The following is a 19723-nucleotide window of genomic DNA, read 5'->3' as shown; positions in this document are numbered from 1 at the left end:
TAATTTTGGAGATCTTGATCGAGGCAGTGACGTCTTCTCCTATCTGCAATTGTTGTAGTTAACTAAAGAGAGCTGGTTATTTTTAATATGGGGCATCTTACAAGCGACATATCAAAAATGGGGTATACAATCAAAAAGAAGTGCATGGATGAATTCAGATTCATATGAACCCATTTTGGAAAACATATTTTGCAATGTCAAAAAATTCTGAAAAAAGATGCGCGCGAACATCTTCATATTCTATGTGTGTGTAGAAAGTTTCATAGAAAAATAACTTTTTTTTAGCCCGTGCAAAATAGACAAATTTTTGTGCCGTGAAATGCTATTTAAAAGCAGTGAAATTTATCTTTTTACTGAAACAAAACAAAAATACTTCTTTACACAAAACTTTGTACCGTGAACATACCTTTGCCAACATGAATTTTTAAACATTATAAAACATGTAAAAAGTACATTTTTGAAAAGCAGATGCAGATGCCCGTGTGCAGATCGTCCACTCTCATACAATCAATTGCAATATAAGATGGGTCATTTTGACCGAGGCAGAGCAAAGGCGGCAAACGATCAATTGGCCCAACAAATTTGCCCTCGTCTATGGCGATATAAACTGGATGGCGTTCCTTTCATGCTGCCGTCAAGGATACAGAACTTGGCAGCGCAGAATACCTTTTGATACGGAAAAGAATTCTATGAGAAAAGGTTTCACGCAAGACCCATTCTCATGGTTGATATGTGGCATTCACAAATCACAAAACATCCCCCACCCCTCACTTAAAATCAAGGAAAAGGGAGAGAGATTAGATACTTTGTGATTTGTGAATGCCACGTGTCAGGACGAGTCTCACCTGCTAACCGTGAGACCTGGTCTCATATTTTTTTTTTCCTTTTGATACCATGTTTCTTTTTGTTGCTTCTACGATGATCTGAAGTTAATTAACAATGGTTACCTTACAACAAGATCTGATGTCAAAAACAAGTGCTTGTACTCATGCTTTCGTGAATGGAGTCTAGCTTAATTAGTTCTACCCAACTCAGCAAGTGTTATACAGTTAACCATTGGCGTTTTATATTATTGTTCTGCTTGAACAGCTGGCGATTCTTGGCTTGGAATTCATGGTTAACGTTTGTCAACTTGTCCCTCTTCTTCAAGTCCTCAAAAAAAGAAATAACTAAATCCTCGTATAATTTTTCTACAGAGCTGCCACATCTTCCTTGCACTGGGCACAAAGGCGCTGGCAAACCATGCAAGTGTCATAGGTACAGAAAGCAACAGAATACACGAACGTTAAGCCGATGGTCATTCTTAGATAAACAGAGCCATATATATAGCAAAAATGGCTCTGACCCCAAGGGATATGCTGATAAAGATGGACGAAAAAAGGCAAGGGTATATGTTTGTCCTTGATTGAAGGAAGCTCAATAGTCAGAATCCGGGTCGCCGTCTTGTATCTCTGGCATAGAGTCTCCTGACTCTGTATCAGACAAGTCTGCCTTGATGGGCTGAATGAAGCGGGTTGAAGAGACATCTTTATAGCTGCTCGGAGCAGCAACACCTGGGTCAGATGGTTTATCACCTGAGGTTGCCAGATTGCGGAATGGTAGGTTGACCGCAGCTGAGCTTTTATTCTGAAGAAGAGAATCAATATTCTGAAGAAGAGAATCAACATGATCAGCACGCTTTTCCTCTCGAAAGGGGGTAGCTGTGGCTTTCTGTGTTTCAGGTGGCCTTGAGTAGATTGGATTTGAAACAGCATTGGAGCTAGAAGGATTATCCACTGTCATTGGCTGGGAGGTTTTTTCTGTGGTCGCAACCACCATAATGGCATCACTCCTGTTGCATGCAGGAACATCTTCTACTGCCTCAGCAATTGTATGTGAACCAATTTGCGGAACTTCTTTTACAAGAGTGGACTTTTCTGTCGGTTCATTATCCTTGATGGATGGCAACCAATCATCATAAGTATCTTCATCCGCAATAACCTGGCGCTGCCCTTCGGATGGTGAAAAGTTAAATGTGCCAGCACCAAAAATTGCCTTTTCTGGTTCACTGCGGTTGAGTCCAGGGACTAAAGGACCTGCCTTTTCTAGAGAAAGGGCTCGAGGGTGCGTAAGAACATCCAAAGCCAGCAAAGCATGTGAACAAAACTCTGCGAGCGTAGTGCCTATCTCTAGCTTCCCTGTAATAAACAAGAGATGATAGTTGTTACTTTAAAGGATATATCTGGAACCCCCCTAGCCAACACTATTACTTTCATGAAAATATGGAGCCACCCTAGCCAACTGCTAACTCCTTCCATATACCAAATCGACAGGCCACAAAGGCAAATCAAGCTCATGCGCTCACGTGGACAGGCATGAATCATGTGTATGAATGTACCAAGTATATTTTATCTTTTGATCTAGCTGCAGATTGCACCATGTCATAGAGCTAATAGTACAAGGCCTGCTTTTGTTGTATATATCCAGAGATAGTTCAAGCAGAACTCTCCCTTTTTCCTTTCAGTTAACCATCTATTAATTACGAGACACAAAATTAATTACTCCATCTGTAGACAACTACTCCCTCCATCCCATAAGACTACCCACAATGGAAGTAACATAGGTAGTAACATCACACGTATCTAGATAAAATAGATGATGTGGCAAGCAATAAATGAAGAGAGAGAGCAAAGTGGTAACATAGCTAGTTACTAGTAGTATGAGTAACATCACACATATTAAGGCAAGATGAGTCTATAGCTTAATAAATAAAGTGTCGCATGTTACTACACATATGTTACTCCCCACTATAGAGGTAGTAACATAGACTAGTAACATATGCATGTTACTAGTCTATGTTACTACCCATTGTGGCTAGTCTAATATAGGATTAGCTTGCAAAAACGTCCTATATTATGGGACGGAGGGAGTAAATGATAGACATGAGATTTTACCTTTTCTGAAGAGTTCAGTTCCTTGGGCTAAATAAAGTGGCCGGGCATGAGGAGATGAAAGAAAAGATGCCAGCAATGCCTTATATGAAGCAAGTCGAAAGTCTGATATGCTTGTCTCCCCGACTTTGGTTGTTGATGGCTCATACCCTGCTCCTGAGTCACAAGCACTTGTAGCTATGTTAATTAAGAGCAAGTCCACTTTTGCCCTCCAGTGATCTGTCCTCAATGAACCCCCCTGATAAAGGCAATAAAATGTATATTACATCTGATTGTTGCAATTATACATCAGACAATGTAACCACAGACAATTGAGACCCAAGCACCATTGTGACAATTAGATAACATTGCAAATGACTCTAAATGATATTGTAGTGCATAGTGTCATTATTTCATGATAAAAGCTACCCCATTCCAAAGGGACTCTACATCTTCAGCATGGCAATCAAGAAAATTACCTCTAAACCCTCTATTTTATTGTCATCTGAATCAAATTATATAAATTTCAAGTTATTACCCAACTATATATATATGATTAAAAAAAGGAATTGCTTCAGCAACCACTCTACGTGACAATGATGAGCGGCTGGGAGCAATCAAGAAAATTACTTCTAAACCCTATATTTTATTGATATATATGAATAAAACTATATAAATTTCAATTTATTCCGCAACTCTATATATATGATGAAAAAAAGGAATTGCTTCAGCAACCACACTCTGCGCGACAATGATAAGCAGGTCGAAGGATGGCATCTCGATACCGGTGCCACCAATCATATGACACGCCACGGCAATGCCTTCGCCGAGCTCGACCACACGATCATCAGCACAGTCCAATTTAGTGATGGCTCCATCGTCAAAATCTGTGGCATGGGCACAATCATATTCACTGGCAAGAACAGCGACAATGCCTTCGCCGAGCTCGACCACAGGATCATCGGCACAGTCCAATTTAGTGATGGCTCCATCGTCAAAATCTGCGGCATGGACACAATCATATTCACTGGCAAGAACAGCGAACACAAGGCCCTCAGCGGTGTCCACTACATCCCACGGCTTAAGAACTCGATCATCAGCATTTGTCAGCTAGATGAGAATGCATGTGGGCTGATCAGAAGACGTGTGCTTCGAATCTGGGATCAGCAAGGTTGACTCCTTATTCGGGTTAGACTGGCCGGAATCGCCTTTACCTCCTACATCTTCAGGTGATCCAGCCAATATGTCTCTCACCCCGCCACGACGACATGGCTTGCGGTGGCATGAGGTATGGGCATCTCAATTTCGACGCATTGGAGAAGATGTGATGCCTCGCCATGACACGCTGGCTGCCACGGCCGGATCACATGGAGCAGCTCTGTGACATGTATCATCACCAAGCATCGTCACGTGGCACAATTCATCGGCAAGCAAGGTACCGCGCGCAGCAGCTACTTGAGCTCGTTCAAGGCAACCTCTGTGGTCCTGTTTCACCGGCGACACCTGGAGGACAGCGCTACTTCTTGCTGCTTGTGGACGACGCCACTCGCTACATGTGGGTGATGCTCCTGGCTGGCAAGAGCAGCACACCTGATGTCATCAAAAGAATTCAGGCAGCAACAGAAGTTCAATGCGGATGCAAACTGGGCGTGTTCCACACGGACAACGGCGGCGAGTTTATCTCGACCAGGTTTGCCGCTTACTGCTGATGAAGGCATCGAGCACCACTTCTCTGCACCTTACGCCCCGCAGCAAAATGGCATCGTCAAGTGGCGAAACTAAACGGTGGTGGCAATGGTGCATGCTCTGCTGAAACAGAGGAGCACGCCAACTGAATTTTCGGGGGAGGCTGTGAGCACTGCTGTCTTCCTGCTCAACCGTGCTCCCACTAAATCCCTTGCTGGAAAAGACACCTTGCGAGGCGTGGCAAGACCACAAGCCGGCTGTCCACAACCTTCGCACCTTTGGGTGCTTGGCGTATGTTAACAGGGTAACCTGAGTAAGCTCAAAAGACCGCAGCTCTCCCGCTGTGTTCATCGGCTAGGAAAGTGTGAGGCGTACCAGCTGCTGGACCCTGTGACAAGACGCATCCGCATTGCCCACTATGTCATCTTTGATGAAGAACGTGGCTGATATTGGGGAGCGGACGACAGCGCACGCTCAGGCAGCAACTTCGATATCCAGTACATCTACCTTCACGCAGCGAAGGCGCCCAGCTACGCGTCCAGCTCAGGGCGAGCTGAGCCTGTGTCAACAGGACATGTGACTCGGGGTACTTCACCTGCCACACCACCATCCCTGTATCAGCTCCAGCAACTCCAGAATTTGTCACAACACCAGCACATGATGATCGACTCGATGCTGCTCACCGCGACACACCAGTTCGCTATCGCATGGTCTAGAATCTGATTAGAGAACCACTGCCTGGACTTGCGCCACGCAACCTCGATGCCAAGCTGCACTCGTCGAGCACGGGGGAGCCGTGCTAATTTGCAGAAGTTGAGAGAGACAAGGCATGACAAGCAGCCATGCGCAAGGAAATGGATGCAGTGGAGCAGAACAGGACATGGGAGCTCGTCGATCTACCACATGGGCATCGACCAGTAGGCCTCAAATGGGTCTACAAATTGAAGAAAAATGTAACTGGTAAGGTGATCAAGCACAAAGCACAGCTGGTTGCATGCGGCTTCGTGCAGCAAGCCGGCATTGACTTTGATGAAGTCTTTGAGCCTGTGGCTCGCATGGAATCCATCCGTCTGCTGCTTGCTTTGGCTGCCCAGGAGGGGTGACCCGTCCACCACATGGACGTAAAATCAGCCTTCCATAATGGAGAACTGAAGGAGGTCTATGTGAAGCAGCCGCTCAGTTCATCATCACCGGAGAAAAAGGAAAAGTCATGCGGCTGCGCAAGGCCCTCTATGGCCTTAGGCAGGCGCCACGAGCACGGGACGCGAAGCTTTACTGCACGCTCAAGGAAATTGGCTTCAAAAATAGCGGGCACAAGCACGCGATCCACCGGAGCGTCACCGGTGACGAAATCGTGCCCATTGGAGTCTGTGGATGGTTTGATCATTGTTGAAGTGTATATGTGGATTGCCTAGCCCTTTCCATTAGTTCGAACTTTTGGTTGCGTTGGCTAGTGCATGAAGCTTAACATGGTATCAAAGTCTAAGGTCTTGAGTTCAAGTCCTAGCTTTGGCAATTTATTCAAAAATTACTGCTGCCCCCTTTTGTCCACTTATAGGCCTCTTGAGCCATACCTCTGAGTCTGTTCACGTGTTGACTTTCTGCGTCACACGTGAGAGGGGGTGTTGAAGTGTATATGTGGATTGCCTAGCCCTTTCCATCAGTTCGAACTTTTGGTTGCGTTGGCTAGTGCATGAAGCTTAACAATCATCACTGGTTCATCCAAGGGAGCAGTGGAGAGCTTCAAGGACGAGCAACAACAACAACAACAAAGCCTTTAGTCCCAAACAAGTTGGGGTAGGCTAGAGGTAAAACCCATAAGATCTCGCAACCAACTCATGGCTCTGGCACATGGATAGCAAGCTTCCACGCACCCCTGTCCATAGCTAGCTCTTTGGTGATACTCCAATACTTCAGGTCTCTCTTAACGGACTCCTCCCATGTCAAATTCGGTCTAGTCCGCCCTCTCTTGACATTCTCCGCACGCTTTAGCCGTCCACTATGCACTGAAGCTTCTGAGGCCTGCGCTGAATATGCCCAAACCATCTCAGACGATGTTGAACAAGCTTCTCTTCAATTGGTGCTACCCCAACTCTATCTCGTATATCATCATTCCAGACTCGATCCTTCCTCGTGTGGCCACACATCCATCTCAACATACGCATCTCCGCCACACCTAACTGTTGAACATGTCACCTTTTAGTCGGCCAACACTCAGCGCCATACAACATTGCGGGTCGAACCGCCGTCTTGTAGAACTTGCCTTTTAGCTTTTGTGGCACTCTCTTGTCACAAAGAATGCCAGAAGCTTGGCGCCAGTTCATCCATCCGGCTTTGATTCGATGGTTCACATCTTCATCAATTACCCCCATCCTCCTGCAGCATTGACCCCAAGTACCGAAAGGTGTCCTTCTGAGGTACCACCTGGCCATCAAGGCTAAGAGCATCTCCAGCCGCGCCCCCAACAGACCCCCCAGGCCACTTTTTCGGCGCCGACGCCGAAAAAATGGCCCAGTCGCGCCCCTAGGAGCCTGTTTTCCGCCGGATTGGGCCGAAATTGACGCCAGCATACCCAACTCGAACCCGGCGCGCTGGGGTCGCCTGGGGGCGCCGGACGGACCATTTTTGGCGCGAACTGTGATGGGCCCGCCCTGTCAGCGACGCGCCGCTTCGTCGTCCACATCGCCTCGTTTCCCGCGGGAATCAATGCCAAAGCTGCCGCGCTGCCGCGCCTTCGCCTCCATTGATGACGCGCCTGCCGCGATGCAGCGCGCCGGTCAGCATGCCCATTGATGCCGCGCAGTGAAGCGTCGCGTGGCCCAGCGCCACGGCCGCCCGCCACGCGTCGCCTGGCATGCACCTCCCGCCGCCCCAGCTCCGGCTATAAAAGACGCCCGCCTCGCCGGTGAACGCCACACCGCAGCACATCGCCTCTCTTCCCCCCCCCCCCCCCCCCCCCCCCCCCCCCCCCCCCCCCCCCCCCCCCCCCCCCCCCCCCCCCCGCGCTTGCACACTCCACTCCCCCACCGACGAGCAATGGCAGCGCGGTACCCAGGCGATTCCGCGGCGAAGAACGGCTTCGGCCGCCGCCACCTCCACGAGTGGGAGGCGCGCCTCCTTTTTGAGGCCGACTACCCAGCTCCCCCGGACATGAGGGTGCCGGGCGCGTGGCGTTTGAGCGCCGGCGGCGTGCCGGTGCCACCCGCTCCCACCGGGGCGGACCGGCGGGCAGAGATCTACTTCGACCACCGCCGCGACGGCCTGATCGCCTCCACCAACGGCGTCGTGCCTCGCGGCCGCCACAACGCCGAAGGGCGGCGCAAGTGGTGGGGGGTGCCCGTCCGCACCCTCGAGCACGTCCTCGACTACATCGAGGCCGGCAACACGCCGCGCCTCAAGTACCCCGCCCCCGCACCCCCGTCCTTCTCTCGCCGCCGTGGCAGCTCGTGGATGCCGCGGCGGTTGTCGGACGCGACGACCTCCTCCTCGGGCGGCTCGCCGGCGGCCTTCGCCGTCAAGCACGAGCCACAGGACACGGCGGGGGAGTCCCCGCTAGGGCGCCGCACCCGCAGCGGCGCCCTGACCATCCCCGAGGAAGGTCGCGGCGGTCGCATGCGCCGTGTCCGGCCGAAAACCGAGCCGAAGCCTCCCCTGCTCCCAGTGAAGCCGGAGCACCTCGCGATGGCCGCCGCCGACGAGACGGCCCTGAGGTGGGCGAGGGAGGACTACGTCCGCGAGCAGGTGGCTCGCCAGCGCCGCGCCCTTGAGGAACTCAAGGCGCGCCACCCCCGCCCCGTCCGCGAGGTGGACGGCGTCCTCTACCTCGACAGCGACGAGGAGGAGGCCGGGCCATCCCGCGTCGGCGACCCTGGACAGGGCTGCAGCAGGGACGACAGCAGGTGGCAGGACGAGGACGACGATGGCGGCGGAGACTACACCGACTTCTACAAGCGCCTAGACATGTAGAAGTCGGACGGCAGCGAGGCGCGGCGAGGACGGCATAGCTAGGCCGTGTTTGTTTTTTTTTATTTGTTTTTTGTACAAATTTGAATGAATGTCGCCGAGTTTGGATGAATTTCGACGAGTTTGTGCCAAAAAAACGCCGAATTCGTTTAGCCCTGGGGCCGACCTGGGGGTGACGACTGGGAACGCAGTCGCCCCCACGCCGAAAATCTCACCGGCTCGCCCCCAGGACGCGTTTTTTCGGCGTCCTGGGGGGCGAACGGCTGGAGATGCTCTAACCTCCTCGCCGAAAATCTCGTCGACTCGCCCCCAGGACGCGTTTTTTCGGCGTCCTGGGAGGGCGAACGGCTGGAGATGCTCTAACCTCCTCCTCACACCTAGTGGTACTGAAACCGCACATCATGTACTCGGTTTTAGTTCTACTAAGCCTAAACCCTTTCGATTCCAAGGTTTGTCTCCATAACTCTAACTTCCTATTTACCCCCGTCCGACTATCGTCAACTAGCACCACATCATCCGCTAAGAGCATACACCATGGGATATCTCCTTGTATATCCCTTGTGACCTCATCCATCACCAATGCAAAAAAGATAAGGGCTCAAAGTTGACCCCTGATGCAGTCCTATCTTAATCGGGAAGTCATCGGTGTCGACATCACTTGTTCGAACACTTGCCACAACATTATCGTACATGTCCTTGATGAGGGTAATGTAATTTACTGGGACTTTGTGTTTCTCCAAGGCCCACCACATGACATTCTGCGGTATCTTATCATAGGCGTTCTCCAAGTCAATGAACACCATATGCAAGTCCTTTTGCTCCCTATATCTCTCCATAAGTTGTCGTACCAAGAAAATGGCTTCCATGGTCGACTTCCCAGGCATGAAACCAAACTGATTTTTGGTCACGCTTGTCATTCTTCTTAAGCGATGCTCAATGACTCTCCAATAGCTTCATTGTATGGCTCATCAGCTTAATTCCACAATAATTAGTACAACTCTGAACATCCCCCTTGTTCTTGAAGATTGGTACTAATATACTCCGTCTCCATTCTTCTGGCATCTTGTTTGCCCGAAAAATGAGGTTGAAAAGCTTGGTTAGCCATACTATCGCTATGTCCCCGAGACCTTTCCACACCTCAATGGGGATACAATCAGGGCCCGTCGCCTTGCCTCCTTTCATCGTTTTAAAGCCTCCTTGACCTCAGACTCCTGGATTCGCCGCACAAAACACATGCTGGTCTCATCAAAGGAGTCGTCCAGTTCAATGGTAGAACTCTCATTCTCCCCATTGAACAGCTTGTCAAAGTACTCCCGCCATCTATGCTTAATTTCCTCGTCCTTCACCAAGAGTTGGCCTGCTCCGTCCTTGATGCATTTGACTTGGCCAATATCCCCCGTCTTCCTCTCTCGGATCTTGGCCATCTTATAGATGTCCCTTTCGCCTTCCTTCGTGCCTAACCGTTGGTAGAGGTCCTCATATGCCAGACCCCTTGCTTCACCAACAGCTCGCTTTGCGGCCTTCGCCATCTTGTACTTCTCTATGTTGTCTGCACTCCTATCCAGGTATAGGAGTCTGAAGCAATCTTTCTTCTCTTTAATCGCCTTCTGGACATCATCATTCCACCACCAGGTATCCTTATCTTCGCTTCTCCTTCCCCTGGACACTCCAAACTCCTCCGAGGCCACCTTACGAATGCAAGTCGCCATCTTCGTCCACACATTGTCCGCATCCCCTCCTTCCTCCCAAGGGCCCTCCTTAATGACCCTCTCCTTGAACGCTTGAGCTACCTCCCCCTTGAGCTTCCACCACTTCGTTCTAACGACTTTGGCACACTTATCCCGCTGGACACGAATCCGAAAGCGGAAGTCAGCAACCACCAGCTTATGCTGGGGTACAACACTCTCTCCAGGTATCACCTTACAGTCTAGGCACGCACGTCTTCTCTTCTCGAGAGGGTGAAATCAATCTGGCTAGTGTTGGCCACTACTAAAAGTCACCAGATGTGATTCTCTCTTTCTAAAGAGGGTGTTAGCTACAATCATGTTGTAGGCTAGACCAAAGCTTAAGACATCTTCTCCTTCTTGATTCCTGATGCCATAGCCAAAGCCCCTGTGCGCCCCTTCAAAACCTGTGTTAGATGTACCCACATGGCCATTGAGGTCTCCTCCTATGAAGAGCTTCTCACCAATCGGTACACTCCTAACCATGTCTTCCAGGCCTTCCCAGAACTCCCTCTTGGTGTTCTCATTGTGGCCTACTTGCGGGGCATACGCTCTGATAACATTGAGAACCAAGTCCTCAACTACCAACTTGACCAGGATAATCCGGTCCCCACAAAAATCTTTTTTTGGGTTTCATCTCCGTAAGAGTGGCTGAGTTTTTACGTTGGCTCGCCAAGCCTATCACAACCCTCCTCCTTTACCCGGGCTTGGGACCGGCTATGTTGAGACAACATAGGCGGAGTTGAGAGCTTCAAGGACAAGATGGAAACAAAATTCCAGATGAGTGACCTTGGACTGCTGTCATTCTATCTCGGAATCGAAGTCCAGCAAGATGGCTATGGCATCAGACTATGTTAGGCACACTATGCATCGCGCATTCAGCTTGGAGGAATGGAAGGCTGCCACCCAGCTCACACTCTGATGTGAGGGGCAACCGAAACTGAGCCGTGAGAGCACGGCAAAAAAGGTGGATGCCACAGAGTATCAAAGGATCGTTGGCAGCCCACAAAAGCACAAGGCCGATCTGGCATTCGCCATCGACTTTGTGGGTAGCTTCATGGAGCAACCTACAAGAGCACATGATGGCAGTGAAGCGCATCCTTCACTATATCGCTGGCACAAGCTACTACGGTCTACACTACAGGTGGAAGACTGGAAAGACACGGCTGATTGGCTATATTGATAGTGACCTCGCCGGTAACATTGACACCAGGAAGAGCACAAGTGGCATGATGTTCTTCCTCAGTAGCAGCTTGGTGAGCTGGCAGTCTCTCAAGCAGCGAGTGGTGGCTCTGTCCTCCTGTGAGGCAGAGTATGTGGCTGCCACATCTGCTGCAACACGAGGACTTTGGCTGGCTCGGCTGCTTGATGAACTCCATGGGAGAGAAGCTGAGGCAGTCAAGCTAATGGTGGACAGCAAACATATCGATCTACAGTACCATTTCATCAGGGACTGCTTGGAGGATGGGAGTGTCAGAGCCAACTACATCAACACCACAGACCAATTCACTGACATTCTAAGGACTAGGGCGGGTGAAATTCCATGAACTGCGTGCTACGCGTTTGGGATGGTGCTGCAGTCAGTCAATGAGTCAAGTCTTTTCCTTAGGTAGTATAAGCTAGTGAGTCAAGTCTGTCTTAGGCTAAAAGTCAGTGTGTCAAGTCAAGAAGTCTTAGGCTGTAAGAAAGCCAATGAGGTGGTTCTGTAGTACTCCCTCCATCCCAAAAATGCTCTTATATTATGGCCAAAAACGTGTCAAAAACGCTCTTATATTATGGGACGGAGGGAGTAGTTCCTTTCAGCTATAAACAAGGGGTAAAGCCTAGCCAGCTACATTCATAACAGACCAGAAATTGAGTCCCAAATCAGACTTACCTATGCTCTTTCTACTAACAAGTATAACAAGAGAAGTAATAAGAAAAAAAATCCGAATAATAGGCACGTGAGAAAAGATAAATTTTAGGCATACCACATTCAGAAGAATTTCCAAGGTTTCTAGTGCAGCTATTTTAACACAGAGTGGTGTGAACATTCTAACATCTCCTGGAGTTTCAGGGGTCATTCCCTTCGATGAAGTTGGCATGGAAGAGGTTTTCATTTTCTTTGGGCTGATTGCTGCTTTCTCCAAACCCGAGGCATGTGAATTTTGTATTTGTGGTTCTTGCTTCCTCTTCTTGGAGTAACTTTTTGACGAAGATTCACTAGTCCCTTTTGATGGATTTGTGCTGAATAGAGTCATTTCTTTTACACAATTATCATCCAGATCACCAACTGCATTGCTGACTATTACCTCTAACAAATGGAGAGACATTCCTGGTAACAAAAGGCATCATTTATTCAGCCATGGGCGTGACTCGCAATCGACTAAAAGACGACCAAGGCTATGTACCAAACATTTGTATGGATGCAACTCGAAGTATGACAGTCAATCAACAGAGAAAAACAACAGGCAGACCAGTGCAGGGAATGTGAATGTTAAGTTATAGATTCCATGTTTTGAAGACATGGAGGAATATGTTTAGACCATACGCCCCTGGATGCAGCATGGTCATACCTCAAAGATCTAGCCTGTTGTTAAATTTGAGTTCTGAGAGAGCATCATTGACAAAAGTTTGTCTGAACAGAAAAACTATATCCCTCAAACCAATGATAGTTTTCCCGCATGTGCAAACAGAACATGCCACAAATAAAGTATTTGAAGGATGATGCATTTCAAACTATTTCTCCGCAGTGGCAACAGGAAAAAAAAGTCAAGAATTAGTGTTCTATCTCCACTCTAAAATAAGCGGAATCATTGTTAAATTGTTGCTGACTCTGTAAACAGGCAGATCCAATTTCATTTCAACCCTGAGGTATGATTAAACATAATTATGACAAAACAACTCGCTGTAAAAACTTGTCTTAAAATATAAAATCATGCAACTGTGAGCATACAAACAAACAAACAAAAGGAATCGCCTACCAACACCCATGGAGGTCAGCAACAGCTGAACAATGCTGTAAACTTTTGTCCTCGTAGTAGGTAACTTCGCAATTTTGCAGTAATCAGTTACAAGCCGTACAATATTAGCAGCATGCGGTAAAAGTTGGCTGCAATATGACAAGTAGATAATTTAGATATTTCTTTTCCAGTACAGATTCAGATCCAGAATAATATTAGACTTCTATAATAAATCCAGTTTCCGAAGCTACTTAAAATTCAAGTATTATTATCAAACACTTGTGTCTATGTTGCTGTATTTGATGCAAGCTTAAAACTTGTGGAAAACATACATTGAGATGTGTCTTAGATAATAGTGATAAGAGGCAATACACATGGTACCTTCGCATTCCTTTAATAGTTGCATGGAGCAAATCCAAGAAAGATGAATGCAATGATGGAAGCTCAAAACAAATAAGCTCTTGGTGCAAGGAAGTAGTTGAAGGAAACGACTTGTTGCGCAATGATCCATCAACTAAGAGCACTCTCCGTGACAGAGCTATCAAAGCACGGACAGGAACGGTGACCTTTTTTGACAATGACAGGTAAAACAATATGGTTTAGAGCAATGTAATGTTTAATGGTAGCTTATCAGCGCCATTAGGTAATAAGTAATGATAATGTACCAAGAGATGAGGCTTTGGACAAACCTGAACCGGGTAATAACTAGTCAGCATCATGCAGCAGCAATGGGCAAGGGCTGAAATGGTAGGAACAGTGAAGACACGAAATTTCTTTGTCACATGCAGATTGCCTCCCAACTTTACTTGATCTCCCAACACTGGTGGAGGATCATTACCAGGTGGAACTAGAAGCATCATAATCTCACGCCCTTTCTTTTCTGCAAAGATAAGTTGTTCAAAGCCAATCTAAAATGGTACAACCAAAAATAAAAATAGCTCATGACAAACATTACCTTCTTCCAGCCCAACAAAGGCATCGTTCAGAAGATTGTTTATACCAATCAGTACTTTCTGAATCATCAATGACCAAGTGCCCTCAGATACTCGGACAGAAGGTAGCATTGCTAAGACTCTCGCAAATTTCTGAAGGATTGGAAGATGCGAAAAAACAGAGGTTGGTCAACACAAAGAAAGAACATCAAAATGGAGAATAAAACACACAAATGTTACTTTGCACAGCATCCCAAAAAGATTAATTCGAAGATAAGGCATGAAGCATACAGTGCTCACCTTTGATAATTTTACATTGACTTCTGTACTCATAATCTTTGCTGCAATGGTGGATTCAACCTGAATTGTGTAAATTAAGCACAATATGACATAATATAACAGCCAGTAAAATAGTAGGGAGTTGTACATTTGCTGTAGTTTCAGAGGTATGTACTAGAAACTAATTTTAAAAAAATGATAAATAAGTGACACATGACAAATAAATCTAAAAGGAACATGTCGCATAAAGAACTCTCGTGTGCCACGCACCTACATTTAAATCACAATTAGACATATTGATAGTAGCTCATGTAGATCATCAATAAAGATGTTCCAATTCAGTAACAAAAAATAGATATTCCAAACTTTCAACTCTATGATCCTACATCCACCCAGAAACCAACTTTTACAAAATTTTATTTATTAAAACACCTAACCAAACCTTTTCCTTCGAAGCTATTCTCAAGGATTAACTTTTCTCCCTTCTAGACTCAGAAAACTACTCCCTCCAGTTCACAATAAGCTTTTGGATATGGATATGGACATGGTCTCCAAAACATAGCTTTGACCACTAATTTCTATGAAAATATATTTCTAAATCCCAGTAAAATTTAGATTTATAGAAGTACTTCTCGAGACAAAGGTACACGTAGAAATATTTCAGGTGGCTAACATAAATAGGAGTATTTTAAAGAGATATAAGAGTCAAAGTTTTATAAGTTTTGGCTAAACGCGTAACCAAAACTTAAAGTTTTCTGTAAACTGGAGGAAGAATATATGTGTTCACGATAAGAAATGAACTACTCCCTCTGTAAACTAATATAAGAGCACTTAGAACACTATTTTAGTGATCTAAACACTCTTATATTAGTTTACAGAGGGAGTACAACATAAATGTAAACATACTTTATTGTAGTGTCGATTTACAGATGAGGGATACAATTTAATAACTGTCCTTAGCAAATCAATCGCTTCATCCTGCAAATACAGACAGAAGTAGATTACATATTTACTCTTGCATGCTTGAAATCAAACAGAGTAAGCCTGTGGGTGAAAACAACATACCGCCACTGGACCATTTTCATTTAAAAGCAGCAGCAATGGTTCAACAACTCTTCCAGCAAAGGATGATGCCTCTTTCTTTAAGTTCAAATATTTCGCCAATCTAATCAGAGAACAAGTTATGTTGCTTTCAACTGAACAAAACAGAGTAGCGCACAAAAGAAAGGGCAATGGATATGGACATATTGTTGAGCTTTAGTTTCAAATAATCACATTCACAATACTACGAAGTACCTACAATCCAACTATGTGCTTGACAGCTTGAGCAAGTAAAAGGACATAGCTTTCATGACATACCTCGCAAATAGATCAGACATGGAAGTACAAGAGACCAAAGTAACAAGTTGCAAGCTAGGTAGTCCTTTCTAGGAGGAAAAAAAGATATATCAGATAAATAATTGTATGAGAATGTTTCATTAAGAGAAAACTAGAAAGATAATTTTCTCTGGGGATGTGAAGACTATGGATTATATGAACTCCTGGGGAGCATTATTTAAGATCTTCGATAAAAACTTTTACTAGGGTGGGTTTTTCTTTAGATGTGGTTTGTTGAAATAGGTCATGCTCAATCTCAATCAGTCAAACTTGCTAGTGTGTAAAACCACGCCAATGAGCTCAGTGAAGCCATAAAGATAACTAGTACTACTACACACCTGTCAGAAGTACTATACTGGTGTCAAAAACGCTCTTATATTATGGGATGTAGGGGGTAAAATATACAGAATAGGTCAAATAATGAGAACAAATGCCATCTGCAAGTTCAATTTGTGATATAATTTTCCAATAAAGGTTCATATTTACATCAAATGGATGGCGTTACATAATATAATTTCCGATTGATTGGTTGCGGTGGTAGCTTAGCATGCATCAGATATATAATAAATTTAGAGAAAAGTGATCTAGTGAACAAATGCAGTTTTATAATAGATTGAACACCTACAATTTAAATATAAAGAAAATGGTGACTGGCATTTCATTCTTCGGTTTAGATGTGACCTCAAAACAATCACAATATAACCAGAAATAAAGAAAAATAGCAATATCCACAAAGAAAGTTATGAACAACCACAAACACAGGCAGCCAGAAGGTGCCAAGCCAAACAGACTTAAGTTAACCCAAGGGACACTAAATTTACACGGATATCACTCCCACAGAGATCAGTGCCGAGGACAGACTTCTTCATCTGTTTTCTCCTAGGTGTAGAAAATCTCAACATCACATTTAATTTCATGGAAGTTGTCTTATCAATGAAGCAGGTCAATCAACTAGTATGACGTCAAACGTAACTCCAGCGAAGTTTGATCACATCTGAAATACCTAAATATTTCATTTCATGGAAGTTGTCTTATCCATGAAGGAGGTCAATCAAATAGTATGACGCCAAGTGTAATTCCAGCAAAGGTTGATCACATCTGAAATATCTACATTTCATGGAAGTTGTCTTATCCATGAAGGAGGTCAATCAAATAGTATGACGTCAAGTGTGATTCCAGCAAAGGTTGATCACATCTGGAATATCTCTATACTTCCAGATATCACTACCTTCCTGTCTATAATCTGCTTGGAATTTAATTAGCTCAACAAATTCAAACAAACTTAAACACATTTTTTATGAAGTTAATAATGGGATTCTCAAGACATTAGAACAGTGATGAAACAAGGGGTCCGGGTCAGGGGGTGGGGGCACACAATTGCTCAGAACAAAAACAAAACGAGAACATAAAATTCCACATAAAACTGAAGCAAACAATGTGCAGTACCTGCAAGTTCCTCAGAATCTTCTCAAACCAATCAGAGTATGATTCAGCAAAGCGCTCACTGCTGCACTCTTGGAAAGTCACGCCAAGTAAACAAGTTCCCAACCAACAACTATATGGCTAAAGATTTATAAACAGAGGACGCCAATATTAGTAAAGCATGTCTGATACATTTTCTTTTACATCAAAGATTTAACAACTGTTAAAGCTATCAGAAAAACAGTTACAGATGTTTAGATTTTATTGTTAGAATATGTTGTATATTGTTCGAGCATGAATGTTTCTGCAGCACAGAACAACAAAAATATAACACTTATACCAGATAAAACTATCTCACCAGATGGCATAATTCATACTCCCTCCATCCGAAAAAGCTTGTTCCTCAAATGGATGTATCTAGCACTAATTTGGTGCTAAATACATCCATTTAAGGGACAACCTTTTTCGGGTGGAGGGAGTAGTACATAAATAACTTTAAAAGAGAGTAATGACAAGTAGCACTGAGGAAACATAACAGAATTAAAGTTTCAGTGGTGTATAGCAACAACTAGCTCAAATCCGCACACCTTGTCACATTGGGTTTAGTATATACAAGTGCAACACAAGTTCAGCATTATGGTGGATGGTGGAGATATTCTTTTTACAGTACCAAATTAGCAAAGTACGGTGAAAGCAGGGGGGGGGGGACGGCAACGTACTGAGCCGCTCTCCACTAGCTCGCCGACGCGCTCGACCCAGGCGTCGACCGTGGCGCGCCACGCCTCGGCGAGCTTTTGGTCCGACGGGTCCTGGAGGACCTCGGTGAGGAGGCCGTGCGTGCGCACCGCCTCGAGGATGAAGGCCAGCTCCTCCGGCGGAACGGTGCTCCCCGGCTGCGGCATCCGCTCGCCAACCACCACTCGGAGCAGACGTGGCTTAAGCCAGTGGTCGTTCACGTCCGCGAGGAAGCCGACGGCGCCGGCCATCGCTGGTTAGTGAGGGGTATGTGACTGGAGGCGGGCTGAAAGACGGCTCGGCCGGACTTGAGGTGGACGATAATAGGGACGGTTGGAAGGAGAGACCGAAGAAGGCGGCGGCTCCGGGACGGAGGGATAGGACGCCGTAAAACCCTAGCGGCTTCGAGCAGCAGAGTTTGGGTAGTTTAAAAAGAGAACTAACTTTGGTCTAAAAATAAAAAGAAAACTAACTTACTTTCTCAAAATTCATTTAAAAAATCAAAATGTGACGCATACAAGTTTTGTAGATATTGTTATTTTACTGAAAAATATATTATTATGCTTGATCAAGTTTATACAAACATCAATGTATATAATATTATACCCGATAAACAAAGTAGAAAAGGTGAGGGAGATCGCTTTCCTCCTACGCGAGCAGACGGAAACCCTAGCCGCCGCCAGGGATCCGATCCTTCCGGCGGCTCCGCTTTGTTGGCGACCTCTTGGTCGTGAGTGGTGAGGGAGATCGTCGAATCCCGCGTGTGCGGTCGTCTTAACTTTAGGTTAGGGCCCTGGTAGCTTAGGATTTTGGGTTGTTCAACTTGGCTTTGGCGGCGGCGACGGTAATGCTGAATAAAGAAGCTTTAGATTCTTCCACGACGGGGCAATCGTCTCTATGGTTGGTGATGGATTTGGAAATTAGTCTGTTCAAGTGAGGATGTTGTGGCGTCGGCAGCATCCTTGTGGTGGATTTGTGTCCTCGGGCTCCGCCGTTGCGGCAATGTCTGCTCCAACGTCGGCGTGGACCTTGGGAGGTAGTCCAGGAGCAGATGAATATTATGGTCCGCATCGACGGCATTTGAAAGACGAAACACTGGGTCCGTGGTTGATGTCTACTACACAACCTTCTTCTTATAGACGTTGTTGGGCCTCCAAGTGCAGATGTTTGTAGGATAGTAACAAATTTCCCTCAAGTGGATGACCTAAGGTTTATCAATCCGTAGAAGGCGTAGGATGAAGATGGTCTCTCTCAAGCAACCCTGCAACCAAATAACAAAGAGTCTCTTGTGTCCTCAACACACCCAATACAATGGTAAATTGTATAGGTGCACTAGTTCGACGAAAAGATGGTGATACAAGTGGTATATGGATGGTAGATAAAGGTTTTTGTAATCTGAAATTATAAAAACAGCAAGGTAACTAATGGTAAAAGTGAGCGTAAACGGTATTGCAATGCTAGGAAATAAGGCCTAGGGTTCATACTTTCGCTAGTGCAAATTCCCTCAACAACAATAACATAATTGGATCACATAACTATCCCTCAACATGCAACAAAGAGTCACTCCAAAGTCACTAATAGCGGAGAACGAATGAAGAGATTATGGTAGGGTACGAAACCACCTCAAAGTTATTCTTTCCAATCAATCTGTTATGCTATTCCTATAAGTGTCACAAACAGCCCTAAAGTTCGTACTAGAATAACACCTTAAGACACAAATCAACCAAAACCCTAATGTCACCTAGATACTTCAA

General features: G+C 45.9%; 1 protein-coding gene across 1 annotated transcript; it reads right to left on the bottom strand.

The window, feature by feature from the left end:
- Positions 1–1158: 1158 nt before the first annotated feature.
- On the bottom strand, positions 1159–18373 carry LOC125551173 (proline-, glutamic acid- and leucine-rich protein 1-like). The gene is made up of 13 exons (XM_048714331.1): positions 17954–18373; positions 17259–17375; positions 15795–15862; positions 15501–15600; positions 15342–15413; positions 14457–14516; positions 14180–14309; positions 13914–14104; positions 13606–13790; positions 13246–13373; positions 12253–12596; positions 2934–3168; positions 1159–2177 (listed from the first exon to the last, which is right to left on the bottom strand). The coding sequence occupies exons 1-13, from the start codon at positions 18218–18220 to the stop codon at positions 1417–1419; spliced, it is 2658 nt and encodes an 885-aa protein (XP_048570288.1). The 5' UTR covers positions 18221–18373; the 3' UTR covers positions 1159–1416.
- Between the last annotated feature and the right edge of the window lie 1350 nt (positions 18374–19723).

Source organism: Triticum urartu, chromosome 4 (assembly GCF_003073215.2).
Source record: "Triticum urartu cultivar G1812 chromosome 4, Tu2.1, whole genome shotgun sequence".
NCBI lineage: Eukaryota > Viridiplantae > Streptophyta > Magnoliopsida > Poales > Poaceae > Triticum > Triticum urartu.
This window is presented reverse-complemented; position numbering and strand designations above follow the sequence as displayed.